Source organism: Phyllobates terribilis, unplaced genomic scaffold, assembly GCF_046119375.1.
Source record: "Phyllobates terribilis strain yellow unplaced genomic scaffold, ASM4611937v1 Scaffold_85__1_contigs__length_6476398, whole genome shotgun sequence".
NCBI classification, from domain to species: Eukaryota; Metazoa; Chordata; class Amphibia; order Anura; family Dendrobatidae; genus Phyllobates; species Phyllobates terribilis.
Genome location: NW_027362845.1, coordinates 5,140,053 through 5,166,474, shown reverse-complemented (window position 1 = coordinate 5,166,474; position 26,422 = coordinate 5,140,053). Strand labels below are relative to the sequence as shown.

The 26,422-nt window shown below is 44.3% G+C and overlaps 1 protein-coding gene across 1 annotated transcript in view; it reads right to left on the bottom strand.

Annotated features, from left to right (window-relative positions):
* The window catches only part of LOC141197638 (uncharacterized), an 87,741-nt gene extending 61,340 nt beyond the window's left edge, over nt 1–26,401 (bottom strand). The window contains 7 exon segments of the mRNA XM_073662721.1: nt 18,304–19,364; nt 22,169–22,259; nt 22,406–22,503; nt 22,587–22,686; nt 22,760–22,939; nt 23,069–23,214; nt 25,909–26,401. Coding sequence (XP_073518822.1) covers nt 18,304–19,364; nt 22,169–22,259; nt 22,406–22,503; nt 22,587–22,686; nt 22,760–22,939; nt 23,069–23,146 — 1,608 coding nt within the window. The 5' untranslated portion in view covers nt 23,147–23,214; nt 25,909–26,401.
* Nucleotides 26,402–26,422: the final 21 nt, after the last annotated feature.

Sequence of the window (26,422 nt, the reverse complement as noted above, 5' to 3'; positions counted from 1 at the left end):
CTGAACCTCCTTCGTCCCACCATTCAGAGTGCCCAGAGACAACTGATCCCACGCTTGGACACTCCGAAGAGCTGTTCACTTTCCCATTTATAGATTCGGGCCTCTCGCCCGATCCAATTGAAGCGGGGCAAGAGGAGATGTAGCAATGCCCAAATATTTGAGCAGCCACAGTCACACGAAGGCGACGGTGGGAAAGTATCACAAGAGGTGGACGATGATAAGACACAATTGCCAGAAAGTCAGGAGGAGGACCAGAGTGCGTAAGTGGAAGACGAGGTGGTGGATGATACAGTAACTGACCCAACCTGGCAGGAAGACATGCAGAGCGAGGACAGCAGCACACAGGGGTAGGGAGGCAGAGCACCCCAACAGGCAGGAAGAAGCAGTGTGTTGGCCGCAGAAAAAGGCAGGCAACCATTCCCCGTAACACCAACACGAAGGAAGTTGCCAGTACAACTGTTAGGTCTTCCCGAGTCTGGTTGTTTTTTAAAGACTCTGCCGATAACCCCAAAAATACAATTTGCACCACCTACCAGGCCAGCATCAGCAGGGGTGGCAAAACGACCAGCCTGACCACCACCAGCATGATCAGGCACATGGCAGCAAAGCACCCGACTTTGTGGGCCGAACCCCAGGGTCCAGGAACAGTGTCTGCGGGTGGCACCATTGCTTCTTCCGCTGTTGTACATGAAAGCCAATCCCCTGTCCATGGTGCATGCGAAGATGCTTCCTGCCCTGCACCTGTCGTTGCACACTCTCAAGTAGCAGCATCAGGGAGCACATCCTTGTCCCAGCGCAGCGTTCAGTTGTCCATACCCCAGTCCTTGGAATGCAAGCGCAAATACGCAACCAACGCCCCACAGGGCACAGTACTAAATTTCCACATTTCACGACTGCCTGCACTCGAAATATCGTGGAGACGGAAGCATTCCGCAACCTGATGGCGGCGGCCGTCCCTTGTACTCTGTCCCCAGCCGCCACTATTTCTCCTGGTGTGCCGTCCCCGCATTACACAAGCACGTGTCCCAAAACATTAGCTGTGCCCTCAACAACTCAGTTACCGGGAAAGTCCACCTAGCCATGGACATGCTGAAGAGTTGTGGACAGCTCTGAAAGAGCAGGCAGATCTGTGGCTCACACCGCTGAATCTACAGCCAGGCATGGTCGTGTGTGACAATGGCCGGAACCTAGTGGCGGCTCTGAGGCGAGGCGAGCTCACACATGTACCATGCCTGGCCCATGTGCTTAACCTCGTTGTTCAGCGGTTTCTCAAATCCTATCCGGAGCTGCCAGATCTGCTTGGCAAAGTACGCCGCCTATATGCCCATTTTAGAAAGTCACCTACAGCTTCCGCCGCCCTTGTCGTGTTTCAGCAGTGTTTGTAGGTTCCGGCTCACAGACGGATATGTCATGTCCCCACTTGTTGGAACTCTACACTGCAGATGTTGGGAAGGATTTGTGAGCAGAAGATGGCAGTTGTTGAGTACCAGCATCAACAAGGCCGTCGGTATTCAGTTCAGACTCCACACATAAGACCTCAGGAGTGGACATGGATGTCAGACATATATATCATCCTCCAAAACTTTGAGGACTCCACCAAGATGGTGAGTGGCGATGACGCCATAATTAGGGTCACCATCCCGCTTCTCTGTCTTCTGAAATTCTCTCTGCTCACAATCAAAGAGGATGCATTGCAGGCGGAGCACGATGAGATGGAGCAAGGAACCATACAGGGTGATTACACACAACCCAGCCTCATCTCATCCCAACGTGGATTGGGTGACAATGAGGAAGAGGAGGAGGAGGAAGAACAGGATCTAGTTTCATGCGCTGTAGACGGTACTACCTGCACAACTGTCATACCGTCTGTTCAGTGTGGATGGCCAGAGGACAGAGGAGGAGGAGAGCATGGTCAGTCATCCTCTTGATGAGGACACGGAAGTCTTGCCTGTTAGCAGTCTGGCACGCATAGCTGAGTTTATGTTACGCTGCCTTTCCCAAAATTTTGTGTGACAGTCATTACTGGTTGGTGACACTTCTAGACCCACGCTACAAGGAGAACTTCATATGTCTTATTCCTGTGGCGGACAGGTCTACAAAAATGGGGCAGTACCAGAAGGCCCTTGTTGCGGAACTATTAAAAAAATTCCCATCTGAAAACGCTGGCGGCAGAGGTCACAGTTTGTTGTACAACCAAGGAGTACAGGCGAGAGAGGCACAAATGCAATCCAGCAGAGGCAGGTGAACACTGTCAAAGTTCTGGGACAGTTTTCTGAGACCCTCCCATCGCACAGGCCCTGAGGTGCGGGGTACTCTCACAAGGAGTGCAAAGTTTGGTAAGATGCTGAGGGAGTACTTTGCCAACCGTACCAACGTACTCCGTGATTCCTCTGTGCCTTTTAATTATTGGGTATCCAAGCTGGATACGTGGAATGAACTGGCTCTCTATGCCTTGGAGGTTCTGGGCTGCCTTGCCGCGAGCGTTTTTATCAGAGCGGGTTTTTAGTGCCGCTGATGGAATTATAACTGATAAGCGCATCTGCCTATCAACTGAAAATGCTGACAGGCTGACTCTTATAAAAATGAACAAGGGCTGGATTGGGCCAGACTTCTCAACACCACCGAATGATAGCAGCGTAACATAAACTCAAATCCAGTGTCTTTTTTTGGGAGGTGTATTCCCATGCACCTCTTCACACCCACACATGGGTATACGCTTCCTGATTTTGGCTATTTGCTCTTGTCCTCCTCCTTATCCTAATCCTCATCCTCCACCACCATATCACCAGAGTGACCGTGGTCCATAATGCAACACCCACATAATTTTTTTAAAGGGTGTTTATGATGCCCTTAAAAAAAAAATTATACAGTATGTTCATGTATACCCCCCAGGGGTAAATGCTTGTCAGCCCATACACTTAGTGCATGGGCATTACAAGTATAGGAGACCCACTCCTTTCTAATGGGAACATTTTTTTATGAGGCCCTCTAAGTCTCTTCCAAGGGGAATTGGAGTGTCTCCCAATTTTTGGCAGCCCTTGCATTCACTGCATAGGCCAACACTATGGGAGACCCTCTCTTTTCTAATGGGAATTTGTCGTTACTGTGGCCCTGCTCTATGTGTCTTTAAATTCTTAATGGTGTTTTTCTTGTTTTTCTTAAATTTGGTCAGCCGTTGGACTCACTGCATACCCTATAACTGTATGACAGACCCTCTCCTTTCTAATGGGAACATGTCGTACTTGTTACTGTGGCCCTGCTCTATGTGTCTTTAAATTCTTAGTGGGGCTTTTCCCAAATTTTGGCAGCCCTTCCAAGGGCCCTGGCAGCCCTTGGGAATTACCACTATAGGAGACCCGCTCCTTTATAATGGGAACATTTTTTTTACCTCCTCTATGTCTCTTCAAAGGAGTATTGAGTTGTGTCCAAATTTTTGGCAGCCCTTGCAGTCACTGCATACGCAATAACAGTATAGGAGACCCAATTGTTAATAATGGGAACAACAAAGCATAGCCGGCTGATGGCTCGCTAGCGAGGGCCGACTGCTGGCCTTTTAAGAATAGTAAGGGCCGTCTGATGGGCCTGTAAAAATAGGCTTTATGACTTTCAGGGTCCCTCCATCATAAATAAAACAGGATGTGTCTGATGATGTGTCACACACCACATGGCCAAATAAGGTTGTAAAATGTTAAAATGACATTTCCCGGTGAATGCATTTGTCTTAAAAAATAACGTAAAAAAGCCCCAAAACAATAGGATCTTTCTTTAGTATAAAAAACAGCGTCGCCAATTTAACCTCAATGTAATCACATTGTTCAGCTCCTGCACCTCCTCCTCCATCTCCGAAATGACCACATCAGTCACAAGCTGGCAGCACTGCCTTGGCCAAGCGGCAACAGGCTGTGCTGAATATAACATGCTTAATGGTTAGGTGAGAAACCGCCCAGCGCTGCAGAGTTGTTGAAAGCTGTAACACAACAGCCTGATCTGTGGCTCTCACTGCTGAACATACAGCCAGGCATGGTCATGTGTGACAATGGGCGGAACATGTTGACAGAGAAATGACAGCCAGAGTAGATACGGTTTCCCTCTATGCCGGTCCTTTCACTGAGTTAAAGAATATGGCTGTGGTGAAATACAACTCCCACTGAGAAGCTGTTTCAGGTTGAAAAACATTGTGCCCACCAGAGGATTTGATGCTGAGGGCTCACCTTTCTCCCCCGCTCAAGAGCCCCATAGCAGCTGCAAAGTTAGCGCTATCATAAACTCTCCTGAGGTAGAAGCCAGGACACACCAGAGGATTCTGGCTGGCTGCATACTTGCGCTTGCATTCCAAGTAACAGAAAACTAAGCAGATGGTGGTCTCTATCATCATCATGGCCTCACCTCAGCACTATGAACTTTCCTGAAGGAGAAGCCAGGGCCCACCGAAGGAGTCTCCGGTTTTCTGGTGGGCCCATCCATCCCTGCCGTGAAGCAGCCCTGGCTAAGAAAAGTGTGGGGGAAGGTTCCCGGACACTCTATGGCTGCTTTTTTAATGTGGATCGGACGTGCTTATGCATGTTATTTCTCAAACCGCATTGCAGATCAGGCCATTGCCCAACTCTGTAGTCATGAAATTAAATGCGCAAAGAAAGATGTTTGTGTGTCAAAGCACCACCGACAAGTGTGAGTTGATGTTGGACGTGCTGCCATTGCTTCTGCAACAAGCTGCATTAGAGGACTTCCTGGGAGAAATGACACCCAGAGTAGATACGGTTTCCCTCTATGCCAGTCCTTTCACCGAGCTAAATACAACACAGCAAAAAAAGCCGTGGACTGGCTCCGTACCGTTCCTGGCCACATTCACCTGTCCATGTGTTTTGTGGTTAGGTTGTTAAGTGCACTACTGGGGAGGGCATGGGTAATGTTGTGGAACCCATGCTTGTGGAAAGCGGAGACGATACTAGGAGGAATAGTGGCGGCTGGAGACCGAGTATGGACACCCGGCTGCCGCCGGCATGAGGTTATGAAAAGCTTCCGCCTCCACGAGCCTAAAAGGCCACATTTCAAGTGAAAGCAGCTTTAGAGGACGTCCTGGGAGAAATGACAGCTGGGTAGATATGGTTTCCCAAGTCCTTTCACCAAGCTAAAGAATATGGCTGTGGTGAAATACAACTCAGCAAAAAAAGCTGTGGACTGGCTCCGTACCGTCCCTGGCCACATTCACCTGTCCACGTGTTTGTGGTTAGGTGGTCCTTCCCAGTAAGTGCACTGGGGAGGGCAATTTTAATGTTTTGGGACCGGTGCTTGTGGAAGGCGGAGACGATACCGGGAGAAATAGTGGCGGCTGGGGACCGAGTATGGACACCCGGCCGCCGCCGTCATGAGGTTATGAAAAGCTTCCGCCTCCATGAACCCAAAAGGCCACATTTCAAGTGAAAGCAGCTTTAGTGGACTTCCTGGGAGAAATGACAGCTGGGTAGATATGGTTTCCCAAGTCCTTTCACCAAGTTACAGAATATGGCTGTGGTGAAATACAACTCAGAAAAAAAAGTTGTGGACTGGCACCGTACCGTCCCTGGCCACATTTACATGTCCATGTGTTCCTTCCCAGTAAGTGCACTGGGGTAATGTTGTGGGACCCGTGCTTGTGGAAGGCAAAGATGATACCAGGAAAAATAGTGGTGGCTGGGGACCGAGTATGGATACTCATAAAATTGTGGACAGCTTCCACCTCCACGAGCCTAAAAGGCCACATTTCAAGTGCAAGCAGCTGTCAAAAATTTGGCAGTATAGTATTGCAACCTGTGGGAGGGTGGGTGGCTGGCTGCATACTTGCGCTTGCATTCCAAGGAATGGGGTAGGGACAACTGAACGCTGCACTGGGACAAGGACGTGGACTGTGATTGTTGCAAGTCTGCAATGACAGGTGCATGGCGGGAGGTATCTTCGCATGCGCCAAGGATCACTTATGATGCGCACACTTTTAGGCAGTGACCTGGGAGTCAGAAATGCTTCCAGAGGTCTTCCCCATGCTGTTCTCGTGTCTTTTCAGCACTGTATGCATGTGTCTGATGATGTGTCACACACCACATGGCCAGATAAGGTTGTAAAATGTTAAAATTATATTTCCCAGTGAATGCTTTTGTCTTGGTTGAAAGCAATGCAAAAGTGCAAAAACATATCAAAAGCACTACGTGTGAACATAGCCCAAGGTGTGGAGGAGTATTTTTGGTTTTGGTTATTTATTTTGCCTTATATACAAGTCATTACCCTGGAAAGGATGTTCCTTAACATATTTCCCAGGAAAATCCATTTTGGTTTTGTTTTTGTATGTTTTATTGTGAGTCCATAAAACTGGCGTAATACTCTAACAACATTGTTGACAGCAGTGACCTGGGAGTCAGAAATGTTTCCAGGGGTCTTCCCTATGCTGTTCCCATGTCATTTGAGCACTGTTCCCGTCGATTTGGGCAATTTTTAGACCCTCTGCAGACTGCCGGGGGGAGCCACCTGGAAAATACTCGAGTTTCCCATAGACTTACATTGTTCTTGTTGCTCGTGTCAAGCACCCGAGTATTCCAATTTGCTCGACCCGAGCAACGAGTACCCGAGCATTTTAGTGCTCGCTCATCACTACTGGTTAAGTATGAAGAATATTTAGGTTTAAGAGTCCTCAGTGGTTGATACCTTTTAATGGCTAACTGAAAAGATGGTAACAAATTGCAAGCATAGTATAACAGAATTTGAAGAGTCACATATTTATACCCAGCAAGACACAGAAATAATGCAATAGATGAGACAAATGACGTAAAGCAGAAGTATTACTATAGGAGAGGGATAAACAGTTGTGGCCATAAATATTAGAATAGTTCATAGATAAGGAGTGTGAAAGTTTTATTATCTTGTGATTGAGGTCTGGTCCAGGGTTGTGATGACCCCACAAGTCTGAGGAGCACATTCCTTAATTGATGTAGAATGACATAAATCAATGCAACACATTCATTCCAGCTCTGAAGGTGTCAAAGGCCATGATGACTCTATATTCCCAAACTTTTCTGTCTCTCTGAGACTTGAAATTACCTTTTAATACGAGTAATTTCATGTCCTTGATGCTAAGTTCTAAGTTTTTGCCCTGTCTCCCCTACAGACCCACAGCTGGATATTTGGTACATATAATTAAGCACACCACATTAGATGTGATGCAGCTGAAAAGTACCTGGGATCTTGTGGTCCTGATGTGAGTTGGGTATCTTCATCTTGTCTGTGGTCATTATAAATGGACAGGTTTTACATTTTTTCTGGTTGCAGGGAAAGGTTCCTGTAGCTGGTGGAGATGACAGGGAGCTTCTGACAATGATGCTTCTTAGATTTGGGGGCTGCCTGAAACACAGAAGTGGGGGGTCTGGAAATATGGATTGTAATCAGGCATCTTTTTGTAGTAAATGTTGTAGTTTCCGTGCAGCTCCCCTTAGCGCCTCCAGATTTAGGATTGTAGGTGACTACTAGAGGCACCCGGTTGCTTTCTTGTTTGGTTTTGTAATGTAGGAGATGATTCCTTGATATTGTGTTGGCTCTTGTAATCTGGTTCTCAACTGTTCTTGGATGGTAGCCCTGATTCAAAAAGGTCTTTCTGAGGCCATCAAGGTGTTTGTCTCTATCCATAGGGTTGGAACATATCTGGTTGTATCTGATGGCTTGGCTGTAGACAATAGAGTTTTTTATGTGTTTTGGATGGAAACTGTCCCATTTAAGGTATAATGGACAGTCGATTGGCTTCCGGTACAGGGATGTCTCTATTTCATTGTTCTGTAGCTTGATGGCGGTGTCCAAAAAGTTAATTTCAGTGCAGGAGTAGTTGAGTGTTAGATTGATGGTGGGATGAAATTGATTAAAGTGTTCATGGTGCTGTTCCTCGGATTCCGTCCAGATGATTAAAATATTGTCAATGTAACCATAGTAGGCCAGAGGCTTGGCCATGAAGAGATTTGTGTACTGTGGAACCATTTTACTTCCCATCGCTGTACCATTTTCCTGTAGATATATGTTGTTATCAAATTCAAATAATTGTGGGTGAGGATGAATTTTGTAGGTTTCACCACAAAATAAGCATCAATTCCTGTATTTACCATGAAGATTTTGCAGGCATTTAATCCCTCCTGGTGTGGGATATTAGAGTACAAAGATTCCACATTCATGGTAGCCAAGATGGTTCCTTCTGGAAGAGGACCTATTGCTGCTAGTTTATTCAGGTCCGTTGTGTCCTGAATGCAGCTGGGTGTATTATTTAACAGGGGTTTAAGAACACCCTCTACGCATCCAGAAACTTGCTCATTAACGGTGCCCACACCACCCACATAGATGACGGAAGTGGTGGGACACATAGATAAGGTGACAAATATTACATGCAGTGCAGAGGAACAGCGATGGGCACCAGGATGGCGCCCGCTTATGCAAATTTGGTGATGAGAATCATGGAGGAGGACCTTATCTATGTGTCCCACCACTTCCGTCATGTATGTGGGTGGTGGAGATACATAGATGATGTCCTCCTCCTATGGTCCGATTCCTTGGAGGAACTGTTGGATTTTCATGTCTTTCTTAATGATCTGATTGAGGGCATTGGGTTTACTTTGGTGCATTCGGATAGAGAGATACAATTTATTAATGTATTGATTAAATATAATAACAATAGATTGAGTACAGAACTATTTGTTAAGCCTACGGATAGAAATAATTTATTGAAATATGATAGTCACCATCCACGCAAAATGGTTGAGTCGCTTCCCTATAGCCAGATGTTGAGAGTTAGGAGGTTGTAAGTGAGGATAGTATGTTGGAGGCTTCTTTGGATTCAATGATTGATAAATTTAAGGTGAGGAATTACCCATGCAAACTCCTAGATAAATGGAAGGATAAAGTGAAGGGAGTGGACCGCAATTGCCTGCTGAATAAACCAGTGAAAAAACATGGAAATTTGAATAGAATACCGATGGTAACGTCTTTTTGTGAGGAAAGTAAGATGGTGGCTAATATTGTTAAACGCCATTGGCCAATGCTAAATAAATGTCTACCCGAAATCAAAGAATTTCAATTGCCTCCCCTGATGTCTTACAAACATGCCAAAAACATCAAGGATGGGTTGATTCGGGCAGATATTGGCTCCCGAAGGGAGACAGTTCAGAGTACATTAACAGGACAACGGAGGACAGGTTGTTTCCCTTGCCTTAATTGTATTAATTGTTCTTTTTTACAGAAAGGTAATCAGTTTCAGCTTTCCAATGATGGGGAGACTTACTCTATAAATCACTTTCTAACATGCTCATCAAATTATGTTATTTATCTATTGCAGTGCCACTGTAATCTTTTTTACGTTGGGGAGACTACACTAGATTTTAGAATTAGACTCAATCAGCATAGATATACGATTCGGAAAAAAAAAGACTTGACCTACCTGTTCCAAAACATTTTACTGAGATCCAACACTCAGAGAAACATTTGAAATGTAGAATTATTGATCACATACCACCCTTGAGACGGGGTGGAGATAGGGTCCGTTTATTGAAAATCAGAGAATTGTAATGGATTAAGAGACTTAGAACTTTAAACCTAATGGATTAAATGTTGATTATAAGTTGAATGTAACTGTTTAGGGATGCTTGCTTGCCCATTTCCTCCTTGTGATTGTTTCTTAGTCATACATGATGTGGTTATTTTTTAGAATTCTTATTAATACCTATATTTTTTTCCTTATTTTTCTTTATAGATCTACCACCACTGTCTTATGTTTGAGAACATGATTCATCCCTATCAAAATTGATTGTTTTAATCTAAAATTGCGCAATGTTTTGTATACGAATATGATGATAAAAGATATGAATTGGGCTCCATGTGATAAATCCTTTATTTACAATATACTGAGGGGTTGCTACACAATTATCTATGGGAGTATATGGACCAGTAGTTCGCCTGTGTTATGGGGGGTTGAGACTGGTGCCCTTATGGGTACCTGTCTCCCATCCCAGTAAGGCCACTGGGTTGCCATCCCCAGCTAATGAGGGGCGTTCCCATGCCTCTCAGGCATAAATATCAGTAACTCCTACCTTTAAATGAGTGTAAGACTCTGTCACAATGAGCACTGTAGTGCTGTGTCCCCTACAGCTGTATAATGTATATATATGCCTATTGCGCTCTGATGTAGCAAGATGTGGGCGAGCTGCCCTTAATAAACATGGATGCCCAGGCTATGAGTCTGCCTTTAACCGCAGAGTGGGACGTGTCTGCGCCTTCTCGCGTATGCGTGGTCAGTTTTGTATGGGTTTCAATCACGGCGCCGGCATTTCCGGTCTTTGGAACGCAATTGCCCTCCAGAACCATTATATTCCTTCCGGACATGCGCAATAGAGATAGCGGGGACGCCGAGATTTCGGCGCTTCTCATGTTTACATTATGGGGTGAGTCATGTGGCTTTTTAAATATGTACAGCTGGTGATCAATTACTAGTGGAAATGGTTTTTATAATGATGATCTGAACTTTTTTTGTCTCTTTAGCACTTATGCACTTTATATATTGCACATATTATATGAATCATGATAAATGATGTATTGATGGTATTTGTATCATGTCTAAAATGTATATGCTATATTAATTACTACTAATCAATTTGTGTGATTAAGCAGGCTTAAATACTCTGCACATTGTACTTTCACATTGCTTGAGAAAGGTCCACATCTTTGGACCGAAAACGTTGCTACAGCCACATGGGCTATTAAAAGACAATTTTTTCATCATCCGTTTGTGTGCTGCCTCCATTCTCTTTTTGGATATCTATCTATCCATCCATATATCCATCTAGATATCTATCTATATATCTATCTATCCATCCATATATCTATCTATTATCTATCAGTCTATCGGTAGATGGATAGTTATATAGATAGATACGTAATAGATATATAGATGATAGATAGACTGCTAGATAGATAATAGATTAATAGATAAATGGATAATAGATACATAGTTTACAGGGGGACCCCAGAAAAAAAATTGAGGTAGGCTCCCCCTGTAAAATCTAACCAGTAAAGGCTAAACAGACAGCTGTGGGCTGATATTAATAGCCAGGGAAGGGGCGATGGATACTAGCCCCCTTCGAGGCTAATAACATCAGCTCTCAGCTGCCCCAGAAAAGGTGCATCCATAAGATGCGCCAAATCTGGCGCTTAGCCTCCCCTGTTCCCACTGCCGTGTAGCGGTGGCAAGTGGGGTAATAGGGTTGGCGTTCATGCCAGCCTTGTATTGGCAGTAAAGTGGTACCTCGGCACTCCTATGTATGGTGCACAAGTAGGTTCCAATCCCTTGTAAACTGTAGAAAAAGACTTTTCACTCGTAGTGAATCAAAGAATATTATGAATATATTTATTTAAAGTGCTGCAATCCAACAAGTGAAGACGTTTCAGTCAAGAGACCTTCATCAGTACAACAGATTGCACAAAATAAACCTTATAAACTAACGCTGTGGATAAGCAGTGAGCACTGCAATGGCGGGAACGTGCTTCAGCAGCGTTGCAGCTTCCAGCTCACCAACTGGTGTGCGATGTCACCACTAGTGTTGAGCGAGTATGTTCTGTTCCGAGTATGCTCGGGCCGAGCTCTGAGTATTTACAACTGCTCGGTGATGTGTTTGAATCGCTCCCGTGTGCATGATTTGCAACTGTTTGACAGCTTTATTACATGTGAGGAATGTGTAAGAAATAGACATTCCTCACATGTAGTAAAACTGTCAAACAGTTGCAAATCATGCACACGGGAGCGATTCAAACACATCACCGAGCAACTGTAAATACTCGGATCTCGGTCCGAGCATACTTGGCGAAAGGGTTAATAGAACATACTCGCTCAACACTAGTCACCACGCATTGGAACTCAACCTTGCATATATGGAGAAGGATTTGTGAGCCGCAGAGGGCAGTTGCTGAGCACCAGCTTCAACACGCCTGTCGATATTCAGGTCAGCCTCCGCACATAAGAGCTGATGAGTGAACATGGATGTCTGACATGTGTGCCATCCTCCAAAACTTTGAGGACTCCACCAAGATGGTGAGCGGCGATGATGCCATAATTAGCATCACCATCCCGCTTCTCTGTCTACTGAAACACTCGCTGCTCACAATTAAAAAGGAGGCATTGCAGGCGGAGCATGATGAGATGGAGCAAGGAACTGTGCAGGGTGATGCCACACAACCAGCCTCATCTCAATGCAGATTGGGTGATAATGAGGAGGAAAAGGAGGAGGAACAAGAACTGGTTTCTTGCGCTACAGATGGTAATACCCACACAACATTCATATAGTCTGTTCAGCGTGGATGGCCTGAGGAGAGGGAGAACGAGGAGGAGGACCAGGAGGAGGAGGAGAACATGGTCAGGACAGTGAAGTCTTGCCTGTTGGCAGTCTGGCACACATGGCTGAGTTTATGTTCCACTGCCTTTCCCTTGACCCTTTACGTTGTATGCATTTTGGATGACAGTAATTACAGGTTGGCCACACTTCAAGACCCATGCTACAAGGAGAACTTTCTAACTCTCCTTCCTGTGGCGGAGAGGTGTAATAAAATGTTGCAGTACTAAAAGGCCCTTGTTGAGGAATTATTAAAAAAATTCCTATCTGAAAATGATGGGGGCAAAGGTCACAGAACGTTGGACATCCAAGGAGTACAAGAGAGAGACACACAAATCCAATCCAGCAGAGGCAGGGGAACAATGTCAAAGGGGTGGGACAGTTTTATCAGACCCTCCCAGCGCCCAGGTCCTGATGCGCGGGGTACTCTGACAAAGGAGGGAACATTTTTGGAAGATGCTGAAGGAGTACCTTGCCGACCGTACCAACCTACTCCGTGATTCCTCTGTGCCTTATAATTATTGGGTATCCAAGCTGGACACGTGGCATGAACTGGCTCTCTACGCCTTGGAGGTCTTGGCCTGCCCTGCCGCTAACGTTTTGTCAGACCGGGTTTTTAGTGCCGCCGGGGGCATTATAACTGATAGGCGCATCTGTTTGTCAACTGAAAATGCTGACAGGCTGCCTCTTATAAAAATGAACAAAAGCTGGATTGGGCCGGACTTCTCAACACCACCGGATGATAGCAACGGAACATAAACTCAAATCCAGTGTTTTTTTTGGGGTCTACTCCCATGCACCTCTACACACCCAGACATGGGTATTCGCTTCCTGATTTTGTCCATTTTCTGTTGCCCTCCTCCTTCTCCACCACCATATCACCAGGTTGAACGTGATGCAACATCCACATAATTTTTCTTAAGGGTGTTGTTTATGATGCCCATAGGAACAATTTTTTTAATGAAGACCTCCTCTACGTCTCTTTAAAGGGGTATTTGAGTGCATCCAATTTTTGGCAGCCCTTGCAGTCACAGCATTGGCATTACCACTATAGCAGACCCACTCCTTAATAATGGGAACAACAAAGCATAGCCGGCTGATGGCCCTCTAACAATAGTGAAACACGACTGCGGGCCCTCTAACAATAGTAAAGGCCGGCTGAAGGCCTTGTAAAAATAGGCTTTGTGAATTTCACAATCCCTCCTTCATAAATGAAACAGGATGTGTCTGATCATGTCTCACACACAACATGACCAGATAAGGTAGTAAAATGTTAAAATTACATTTACCGGTGAATATATTTTTCACCGTTGAAGGCAAAAAGTGAAAAACGCATCAAAAACAGTACATGTAAACATAGCCCAAGGTATCGAGGAGCATTTTAGTTTTTGGTTATTTACACCGCGTGCAGAATTATTAGGCAAATGCGTATTTTGATCACTTTGATACTTTTTATACATGTTATCCTACTCCAAGCTGCATAGGCTTGAGAGCCAACTACAAATTAAGTAAATCTGGTGATGTGCATCTCTGTAATGAGGAGGGGTGTTGTCTAATGACATTAACACCTTATATAAGGTGTGCTTAATTATTAGGCAACTTCCTTTCCTTTGGCAAAATGGGTCAGAAAAGAGATTTGACAGGCTCTGAAAAGTCAAAAATTGTGAGATATCTTGCAGAGGGATGCAGCAGTCTTGAAATTTCCAAACTTTTGAAGCGTGATCACCGAACAATCAAGCGTTTCATGGCAAATAGCCAATAGGGTCGCAAGAAGCGTGTTGGCCAAAAAATAAATAACTGCCCATGAATTGAGGAAAATCAAGCGTGAAGCTGCCAAGATGCCATTCGCCACCAGTTTTGCCATATTTCAGAGCTGCAACGTTACTGGAGTATCAAAAAGCACAAGGTGTGTGATACTCAGGGACATGGCCAAGGTAAAGAAGGCTGAAAAACGACCACCTTTGAACAAGAAACATAAGATAAAACATCAAGAATGGGCCAAGAAATATCTTAAGACTGATTTTTCAAAGGTTTTATGGACTGATGAAATGAGAGTGAATCTTGATGGGCCAGATGGATGGGCCAGAGGCTGGATCAATAAAGGGCAGAGAGCTCCACTCCGACTCAGACGCCAGCAAGGTGGAGGTGAGGTACTGGTATGGGCTGGTATCATCAAAGATGAACTTGTGGGACATTTTCGGGTTGAGGATGGAGTGAAGCTCAACTCCCAGACCTACTGCCAGTTTCTGGAAGACAACTTCTTCAAGCAGTGGTACAGGAAGAAGTCGGTATCGTTCAAGAAAAACATGATTTTCATGCAGGACAATGCTCCATCACATGCATCCAACTACTCCACAGCGTGGCTGGCCAGTAAAGGTCTAAAAGAAGAAAAAATAATGACATGGCCCCCTTGTTCACCTGATGTGAACCCCATAGAGAACCTGTGGTCCATCATAAAATGTGAAATCTACAGGGAGGGAAAACAGCACACCTCTCGGAACAGTGTCTGGGAGGCTGTGGTGGCTGCTGCACGCAATGTTGATCGAAAACAGATCAAGCAACTGACAGAATCTATGGATGGAAGGCTGTTGAGTGTCATCATAAAGAAAGGTGGCTATATTGATCACTAATTTTTTTGTTTTTTGCATGTCAGAAATGTTTATTTCTAAATTTTGTGCACTGGTATTGGTTTACCTGATGAAAATAAACAAGTGAGATGGGATTATATTTGGTTTTTATTAAGTTGCCTAATAATTCTGCACAGTAATAGTTACCTGCACAAACAGATATCCTCCTAAGATAGCCAAATCTAAAAAAAAAACCACTCCAACTTCCAAAAATATTAAGCTTGGATATTTATGAGTCTTTTGGGTTGATTGAGAACATAGTTGTTGATCAATAATAAAAATAATCCTCTAAAATACAACTTGCCTAATAATTCTGCACACAGTGTATTTTGCCTTATATACAAGTCATTACCCTAGAAAGAATGTTCCTTTACATTTTTTCCAGGAAAATCCATTTTGGCTTAATTTTTGTATGTTTTATTGTGAGTCTGTAAAAGTGGCATAATACTCTGACAACACTGTTAACAGCAGTGGCCCGGGAGTCAGGGATGCTCATGCTGTTCCCATATCATTTGAGCACTGTTCCCATCGATTTGTCCAATTTTTAGGCCCCCTCCACACCTCTGGGGGAGGTTGGGGGTCTGCCGGAAAAATACTCGAGTTACATTGACTTACATTGGGCTCGTTGCTCGGGTCCAGGGCCGGCTCCAGGTTTTTCTGGGCCCCGGGCGAAAGAGTCTCAGTGGGCCCTTTTAACACATACACGATTCATGATGCACAGATACGGCGGAGAAATTATATATATAGTACACAGGGCCCAGCCTGCCACCTCATCCTTCACATATGCAGACATGCGCACGCACACACGGTACGCAGACGCGCACGCACACACGGTACGCAGACGCGCAGACACGCACGGTACGCAGACATGCACGCACGCACAGTACACAGACATGCACACACGGTACGCAGACACACGGTACGCAGACACACGGTACGCAGACACGCGCACACACGGTACGCAGACACGCGCACACACGGTACGCAGACACGCGCACACACGGTACGCAGACACGCGCACACGGTATGCAGACACGCGCACACACGGTACGCAGACACGCGCACACACACATGCACACACGGTACGCAGACACGCGCACGCACACACGGTACGCAGACACACGCACGCACACACGGTACGCAGATACACGCACGCACACACGGTACACAGATATGTACACATACAGACAAACACATATTTTTACACAAATTCTTAAAGACATATATAAAACAGACAAATATATATACACAGTCATACACACTGACATTCACATAGATGCACTCACACAGACCCATTACAAGTATTTTTAATATGGGGATTGGGGAAGCCTCACTCACCTGTCCCCGGTCCAGTGTCCTGTCCAGCAGCTCCTCAGGTATGGTGCAGTGCAGGGCCCCCGGCGTGTCACAGACTTCATGGCCCTGGACCATCAGAGGGGCCCACTTGCGGTCGGGTCCGGGCAGCTCCCCCCCATCTGTGCAGGACCTCCGCTCCGACGGTGTTTGATGGCACTCCCCCAGACATGGCTGCGCGCTGTGCAACTGTGTCTGCTAGTAATGATGCGGCAGGGGCGACACACAAGCAAAATTAAAGGTGCAGTGCCGTCGACCCTGCCGTGTCATTACTAGCAGACACAGCCTGACAGCGCGCGGCCATTTCTGGGACTGGGGGAGTGCCGGCAATCAAGCAGCGCCTGCGTCACTGAACAGGTGCCAAAGATGCGGCCATGGCCCCGACAGTGAGTGGGCGGGTGGGTGTGTGGGCCCGGCCCCGACAGTGAGTGGGCGGGTGGGTGTGTGGGCCCGGCCCCCACAGTGAGTGGGCGGGCGGGTGTGTGAGCCCGGCCCCCACAGTGAGTGGGCGGGCGGGTGTGTGAGCCCGGCCCCGACAGTGAGTGGGCGGGTGGGTGTGTGGGCCCGGCCCCGACAGTGAGTGGGCGGGTGGGTGTGTGGGCCCGGCCCCGACAGTGAGTGGGCGGGTGGGTGTGTGAGCCCGGCCCCGACAGTGAGTGGGCGGCTGGGCCCCTCTGATTTTCCAGGGCCCCGGCACTTGCCCGGGTACGCCGGGTGCTGACGCCGGCCCTGCTCGGGTCGAGCGCCCAAGCATTATGATTTGCCCGACCCGAGCAATGAGCACCTGACCATTTTATTGCTCGCTCATCAATAGGTTCTATACATCCCAACCCCCCTTCTTTTTTAATCCTCTTGTTCATTCACTCTTCTCCGTGGCACGCCAACATCAATTTTGATACTTTGTTTCTGTGACTTCTAGTCCGACTTACTTACTGATATTTTTACATCATGCTATATTTATTTTTGGATGAAACTTATCACTACAAACGTGCATTTTATTATGATTTTGTCAACTTCATTCATCTTATAAACAATATGTAATTATATATTTTGAAATTTTTATAATTTCTTCTTAAATTATTTACAATGTTAAACTGCCCAAGATGAACTTTCACATATCATGTGTTCTTTTTTGGCTCCACATTTTTTCAAATTCACCAGTGTATATACTGTATATGGCTGAGTTCTGTCACTTGGCATATGTTTATTTGTCATGAGTCGCTAGTATGCTACTTCAAAACGCTTAGACAATAAAAAAATATATATATTATTCTAGTGTGGAACTGATTTACTGTTATCTACTAGCAGCACGGATTTTCCACTTTTCTTTCCTTTCCACATACTACTGGTTTGGGCCAGATCCTGGACCATCTGGGTCAAATTTGCCACGTGATCACAGAGTGTACGAACTGGATCCATTGGTGGGAAAAAAAAAGTATCGGCCAGACGCAATGTCACTCATGGACAGGCAGTGAGGCACGGTAGTCAAACATTCTAAGGTCAGATACCAAGAAAGCACATAGAAAACTAAAGTGAAAAGGCAAAGGTGAAGTCAAGTCATGATCTGAGGTCAGAATACCAGGAAGATAGTGGATCAGAGCAAATAGGCTAGACAAAGAAATTGTCAGAACTACGTTCAAGGTCAGACAGCAAAGGATAAACAATCAGAGCATAGAAATACAAGACAAACCACTGAGCAGATGGTAAGTCTGGCAGAGGTCTGAGAATGACAGCTCAGCTAAGTAACTGGGTAATCACCTGGAACAGGGAACACCTGAAAGGAGCTCAGCACCTCTCAGACTCAGATTGGACAGCTGAGCTGTCCATCAAAGCACCGACAGCTGAGCACACCCCTGCACCAGAATGGATGACTGAGGTGTCAGTCACAGCGTCCAAGACACTCTGAGCAGAGGAATCGTGACACTCTGATGTTTATTAAGCTGATGTTTATTAAGAGTTGATTATAGTGTAAAACATTTTCCACATTAAGAACATGAAAAAGGCTTCTCTCCTGCGTGACTGCTCTGGTGACTAAGAAGAGAGGATCTCTTCACAAAACATTTTCCACATTCTGAACAGGAAAAAGGCTTCTCCCCTGTGTGGGTTCTATGGTGGTTAACCAAACCTGATTTCTGGTTAAAACATTTCCCACATTCTGAACAGGAAAAAGGCTTCTCCCCTGTGTGGGTTCTCTGGTGCTTAATCAAATCTGATTTCTGGTTAAAACATTTCCCACATTCTGAACATGAATACGGCTTCTCCCCTGTGTGAGTTCTTTGGTGTAAAATAAGATTCCATTTATGGTTAAAATATTTCCCACATTCTGAACAGGAAAAAGTCTTCTCCCCTGTGTGGTTTCTCTGGTGACTAACAAAAATAGATTTCCGGTTAAAACATTTCCCACATTCTGAACAAGAAAATGGCTTCTCTCCTGTGTGAATTCTCTGGTGAATAACAAGATCTGATTTCTGTTTAAAACATTTCCCACATTCTGAACAGGAAAAAGGCTTCTCACATGTGTGACTTCTCTGGTGACTAACTAAATATGATTTCCATAAAAAACATTTTCCACATTCTGAACAAGAAAATGGCTTCGCAACTGTGTGGGTTCTCAGGTGACTAACAAGATCTGATTTCTGGTTAAGACTTTTCCTACACTTGGAAAAAGAAAATCTATTCTCTTCTGTGTGGATTTTTTGATGTTTAAGAAAAGATTTTTCAAGGGGAAAACTATTTCCATATTCTGAATGTGATAATGGCTTCTTTGCTTTAGGAGCAGTTAGTTTTTTAATGCTTATTCTGTGACTTTGATTTTCCTTAGTAGTTGGTAATGAATCAGAAGACAGGACCTGTTTCATAGGATCAGATGACAGATCTTTGCTGTGAAGGGATGATGGTATATCTGGAATAATGGCATTCACTTCAATTGTATCCTGTGTGATCTCAAGATCATCTGATTTAAAAATTGAAGATGTCAGCTGTCCCTCTGATCTCCTGGTACAGTCATCTGCCAAGAATAAAACCAATTATTACTTTTGAATAAAATATCCTTGAGTTTTATATTTTTGAGCATTTCTACTTAAACTGTCTGTAAAAATTGCAAGTTATGTAGAAAACTGAATTATTCACCAAGACAATGACAGTTCACAGTCTAATAGAAAACCTCATAGCATGAACCAGTGGAGTGTGGTGTCCAACTGATTGTTCATTCTGCCTCCCAAATATGGAATAAAAAGCCACCAAACAATGTTATGTAGGCGAAAATAATACCAATAAAAACTTCTACTCATCTCACAAAAAACAAGTCCCCACTCAGGTCCATCATCTGTCAATGGAAAAACAGAGGTTTCCACATTATTAGTGGCTCAAAGGCTCTTGAAAAGCAACATGGCTTCCATAAACCAATCCAGCAAAATCCGCTCTCCCAAAGTTAGATCTCCCCTCACTTCTGAGCCTTGCAGTGTGTCCAAACCACATTTATCATCCATGTATTTGGCATTACTATAGTGAGAAGAACCCACTTAATTTACGGTGTATGTCTCCTGGAGCACAATCTGGGCACAATGTGTTGGGTAATAAAATGGCAAATGTGCAATTTTCACTCTCTAACATCCACTGCGTGCTAATTTACAGAAAGAGAATGTGGAGTCAAAATAGTCACTACTCCTATAGATTAGTTCACTGATGGTTACAATTTCCAAAATGGAGTCACCTTGTGGGGATTTCTACTGCTCTAGTTTTCTGACATTTTGTCATATTAGGGCTTCTGTAAATGGTGTGTCCCATCTCCTTTGGGAACTACTCCTGCAACGTCTGCTTCTGTAACCAGGAGCCGCCTTATTCATTCTGCAGGCGGCGATGGTGATGGAAGAGACGTCGGAACCAGAAGCCCTGGGCGGTGCAGGCTCTGGTCAAGGTGCCTGGGACCTGTAGTACCATCCAGTCTGGCAGTATGGGTGTGTGCTGTCCAGCTGGAGTAATCTGCTCCCTGCTTCAGCCAATTTGGAAAGCACAGCACCCTACTAAAGCTGGAAGCATATTGCCGGAATCTGCCAGATCCAGCCTTGTTCTCCTCTGGTTCAGTCCTCTGTGCTCAGCTCCCGGCTTGTGTATTTGCTTCCTATTGTGACCCCGGCCCGTTTACTGACTACTCTTGTGTCTTCTAATTTTGTATTTTCTCTGCCCTCCTGGTTCTGACCCGGCTACCAGACTATTCTTCTTCCCATCTCACAGCACAGAACAGCCTGTAAAGTTAGACCTTGGGCATTTGGAAGAGACAATGGAGACCTTCTTTTAAAGAGTTGCAGACTCACATAAGTGAGGCAGGACAATCCCACCCCAAATTATACAAAACGAGAAACTGTAAACAAATAGAATAAAAAAAAATATGCTACATCTCCAATAAGAACTTATGTATGAGGGGAGAGCTCCAACACTAAATGGGAGTTAAACTCATTTATGGTGGACCATTGGAGCTACTATGAGTCCTGACTATAAGAGTAGAGAAACTATTAGCGCCTCCATTTCAGGAGAGATTGTGCAGTAATCTGTATTCCTTAGGATTGAAAGCATAATGTAATTTATGACGTTGAGCAAATTCATGAAACCAGGGCTGGAGCCATGCCAGCACATCTCCTGCAGACGTGAATAAATGTATATTACAGCCATCAGCCACGCACAGCTTAGAGATATATCATGGCACAGGTGTAATGTTTTCTGTATAGTTTATCACAATCCTGTTTGAAGTTAGTTGGTTTTAAAAGAAACTGAAAAGTCAGGATAAAGGGAAACTCTGCTGTTATTGTACAGAAATTCACACTTGGCCTCACTGCACATTTAATGTTGTCGATCATAAAAGTGACGTTTGGCCAGAAAGACTGGACCTGGTCTTGTAGGGACCATATGAGGACATTCAGCAGCACAGAAGGGAGAGAAGGTAGATTCATCCAATAAGATATCAGGGTTCTAGGAAGCCAACAGCATCATTACCCTCCACTTTCTCTTAGAGGCCATTATAATTTTTCTTCAAGTGATTTTCTAACGTAGATCACACGGTCTTGATTGAAAATAAAGGCAAAATAGTCTAACATCAAACGCAAAACAACCCTTTTTCCTAAAAGATAATCTTTAATAATCACAACATGACACATACAACATGAAAAAAGTGCCCATAAAAAAGTGACTTAGTGCAGGTAGTTTTTTTTTAGATCCAGTCATCCTGCAGAGAGCTCTCTCTCTGCAAAGTGATTTATGCATTTAAGGTTTTTTCAAATTGAAACCTCACACTAATATATTGCATATCCAGTGGCAAAAAAAATCTGTTTATCGCCTCTGGCGGGGGTGTGGGGGAAGGGACCGCATAGGGTTAGTATCTAAAAAAAAACTATCTCCACTAAGTCACTTTTTTATGGGCACTTTTTTCATGTTGTATGTGTCATGTTGTGATTATTAAAGATTATCTTTTAGGAAAAAGGGTTGTTTTGCGTTAGACGATTTTCTAACATGTCAGCATATTCTACATACGCTGTCATTTGGCTTTGTATTTTACTTACAGATGTGGGCAGGTAACGGTCAGCATCTTCTAATCCCAGGGGGTAGGTGGATCCTCCAGGTTGTAAGTTCTGTAGAAAAGGGCTTTCCCAATTCACAAAGTAATTTGAACATTTTCGGATGGAGGAGAATGTTGTGGTCTAGCGGTAAAATGGTGATCACACGATTGTGATACAACTGGACTACACCACCGATAAAGCAGCCACAGCCGGTGACTGAGAAAAATCTGTGACTTCTCTGTATTCAGTGGTTACTACTCACCTGGGTAGTCATATGTAGGAATCTCCTCTTTACACCGCTCATCACCCCTCACATATGTCTCTGTAGTATTAATATGGGTCAGATCTTCACCCTGAAACAAATATTGTAAAAGTCACAGACAGAAGGAGAAGTCCGATCTATGATCAGCTCTAATCCATCTCCAAAGTTCTCACACAAGACCTTCACAACCATTTATACATTATAGGTGAGATCTCATGATACCTTCTCTCCATGTACCTGATGATCCTGAGGAACATTGGGGTCTTCTTGTTTACAGTCCTGTGGAAGAAGAGGACGGGGACATCTCTCTGGTGTTGTCCTCTTACTGGATACATCTGGAGGAAACACATACAGGGACTGAATTCATTCTTTACATACAGATAATTACAGATCGTGTGTATTTAATCTTGTCTATTACCATCCATCATGACGTCCTTGTACAGATCTTTGTGTCCTTCTAAATACTCCCACTCCTCCATGGAGAAATAGACAGCGACATCCTGACACCTTATAGGAACCTGACACATACAATGATACCGTCATCCCCCGATCCCTTCATAGCGTTACTGTATAATTTCCCAGCAGTGTCACCTCTCCAGTCAGCAGCTCAATCATCTTGTAGGTGAGTTCTAGGATCTTCTGGTCATTGATGTCCTCATGTACCAGGGGGTGAGGTGGATATCCTGTGTTTGGACTCAGGGATCTTCCCCATCCCTCAGACACAGGGACCTGACAGTGCTCACTAGAGGTCTTCTTCACTACTGTGTAATCCTGGTTATGGAGAGACACATTAATAAATCTCACTCCAGACATTTCCAGAGTCCTCACCTCTCCAGTTCTGTCCATCTGTTATTCCCATAGATAAGAATGATGTAATGTGACGTCATCAGAATCTCTCACCTCTCCAGTAAGTCGGAAGAGGATCTCTAGGGTGAGGTGTAATATTTTCTCTGCCATCTTGTCTCTGTCCATATCCATCTTTGGTAAATCATGAAAATTCTCTTCTATAGAAGATCTTCACTGAGAGGATCTGATATTGTAGAGACCTGAATGAGAAGAAGATGAGCCGATGTAACATCATAAAAACCCTGTGTAATAATACATTACTGGAGACAATGAGGAGATTTATTATTTTACAGTATTTAGTTTTCTTCTTTACACTTAGTAATAAAACCTATATATTTTTGGCCACAGAAGACCGGCAGTTTCTTCCTCGGAATCTGCAGCTGAATAAGTTTCTCACGAGATGGTGGTTTGATGGTTATTACGAGATGGTTGTTTGTTCTCGGCCCGACCCTTTCACAACTCCTGTCTCCTAGTTTAATCGCAAGAGAAACACATAACGAGAACCTGGCTTACACCTCTGGGTTTTCACAAATGCAGCATTGATAAATGTCCACCATGTAAATATGCCGAACACAAGAAATAGATTTAATCACATTAAATAAAACATTTCATTACACAATGCATCACCTGCAGCAGTGAATTTGTAGTATATTGTATTCAGTGTCTGGAGTGTAATGTCAGATATGTCGGCTGCACCTCCCGTAAATAAGGCAGAGAATTAATGAGCACATAGGAGACCCCACTAATCCCGCGGCCATTAACCCCTCCAATGTTTCCACACATTTCCTAAGAGAACACAACGGTGACTTTAAGAACTTTCAGTTTTGTGGCATTGAAAGGGTAAATCGTTCAGGTGGAGGGGAGATAGCGGAGGAGCATTGCTGAACCGTGAAGCTTCCTGGACACTGAGGGTAAATCCATCATACCGGAGGGTATAAAGAGAAGGACGGATCTGATCTTACATTACCAGACCGGTGAAGGGGCCATATTGTGATGACTGTAAGATGATTATGTTTCAGCGTTGTCTTTCTTTGTATCACATCTATTACATCTATTAATGCCGCCATTCATCCTGTGCACAGGAGCGGCTGCTCCAGAGACATTTACAGTGGTGTTCAAAAGTCCTGCATAGGTATAGGATAAATTGATTTTTCAAGTTTTAAACGTTTTCTGTCGAATATCTTCGATGCTAATATGACATATTATATATGGTTTTGTTCAGAATACAATTTTGCATTCTCTCCCTGTAATATTTTTAGCTTTTGAAGCAGTTTTGCCTGAAATTATTGCAACAATATGGGAATTGAAAGCACAACTAAATATTGTACAGCTTCAGATTCAAAATTAGCCAATCACAGATGAGGTTCTTGTGACCAATCATAACCTGGATATGGCAGCCAATCACATTCCATTACATTGCATCACATCCGCTGCTTTGTTTGTTTTATCTGTTGGTCTATCTAGTGAATCATACTGTAGAGCTTTATGATGGGAGCCTTCAGATTTTTGTCAGCGGAGGATCGTGTGCGAGTTGTGGTGCTACATGAAGAGGGTTATACTGGCCCCCAGATCGCAAGGAAGGTCGGCTGTAATCAGAGTACAGTCGTAAGAATTTTGCAGAAACATAAGCAGCTTGGAATTACCCAGGACAGGCCCAGATCTAGTCAGCCCAGAAAGTCAACTAAAAGGGAGGATAGAGTACTGATAAGAACATCCCTTGCCAATCGAAAGCTCACCTCTGCTCAGCTTCTGCGAGAATGGCAAGAAAAGTGCAATATTGAGGTATCAACATCAACTGTTAGGAAGAGATGTTTGAAAGCAGGATTGAGAGGGTGCAAGGCCCGAAAGAAGCCATTGATGACAGCCATAAAAAGACAAAGGCAAGAACTGTGGGCGTTGAAATATTCAAAATGGAGGAAGGAGGAGTGGGAAAAAGTGCTATTTAGTGATGAAAGCACTTTTTGCATTTTAGGAAATGATGGCAAGTCTTATGTGAGAAGGTTTCCACATGAAGAGTACAAGCCAGAGTGTTTGAGCTTCTCTGTGAAACATCCGATGAAAGTAATGGTCTGGGGCTGTATGGATGCCAATGGTGTTGGAAGGCTTCATATTGTGGAGGGTATGGTTAATGCAAAAAAATACATAGACATCCTTAATAAGAAAATGCTGCCTTCTGCTCAACACCTGTTTTCAGGGGATTATATCTTCCAGGATGATAATGCTCCTTGTCACAGAGCTAAGACAGTAACGGAATGGAAAAAAAAGAACAAGGTGGCTACTATTGACTGGCCAGCCTAGTCCCCGGACCTCAATCCAATTGAAAATTTGTGGCACAAGGTATCAATAGAGATATCTAAAAAACAGCCAAGGACCAAGAGAGAGTTGATTGAGTCTCTGATACAGGCCTGGAACCACATCATCACTCTTGAACATCTGCAGAAGCTTGTTCACTCAATGCCACAGAGATGCAAGTTGGTGCTCAAGAGCAAAGGCTGGCCAATAAAGTATTAGAAGCTAAAGATGCACTCAAAAGGCCCTTTTCAGGACTCTGAATTAAATAAAATATAATAAATCTTAAAAAGTAAAATTTAAGTCTGTGTGAACTTGCATTGGAAGTTAATGAACTTAGAAACCTGTTCACCATTCTACACACTGTACTGGTGTAGGTATGGTTATGCTGTAAAAAAATTTATCAAAAATGCGCATACCATAACAATTTATACACTTCGGACATTCAAAAATGAGTATGGCATACAATGAGGGATTACAAAAACATATATGTTCCACCAGTTTCACTGTAGAGATGCAGAAGTATGAAATATATATAGTTTTCTTCACGCCTATGCAGGACTTTTGAACACCACTTGTATATCCTGCTTGGGTTTCATTCTTACCTTTGGTTCTGGGTAAGAAGTATCAATCCGAAACGCGTCACCTCCACCTTAATTCTCTCTGGATTCTTTCCTCCAATGTTCTGATGACGTCCAATCATTATTGTGACATAAGGTTATAAAATGAAGGAATAAAAGTTTTATGTTATTTGAGGTCCTGGATCGTCCCCTATGTGTGGACGGTTATCACTACTATCTACATTACTGTGCTGGAACTAGGAGAGAAATAATGGCGTTGTGTGAGGACTTCTCTGGGCTTCTGTCCTTCATCCTGCAGTCGTCTGAATGGATCTAATGTGGACGGGAACCAGCTAAGCCGCATTCTGTCCACAGCTGTTACCTCACTGTTCACACCACACAGAGACCCCAAAAGAGTCTCCGTGCTGAAGGGGTTAATGCCCCCTGCGCCCAGTAATGGTGGATCTCCACATACCTCCACCTGCAGAGCCGCCACCATATATATGGCCGTTCTTTGCGCACAGGACCTGTGATGAGGTCACAGGAGGGGAGGAGTCAG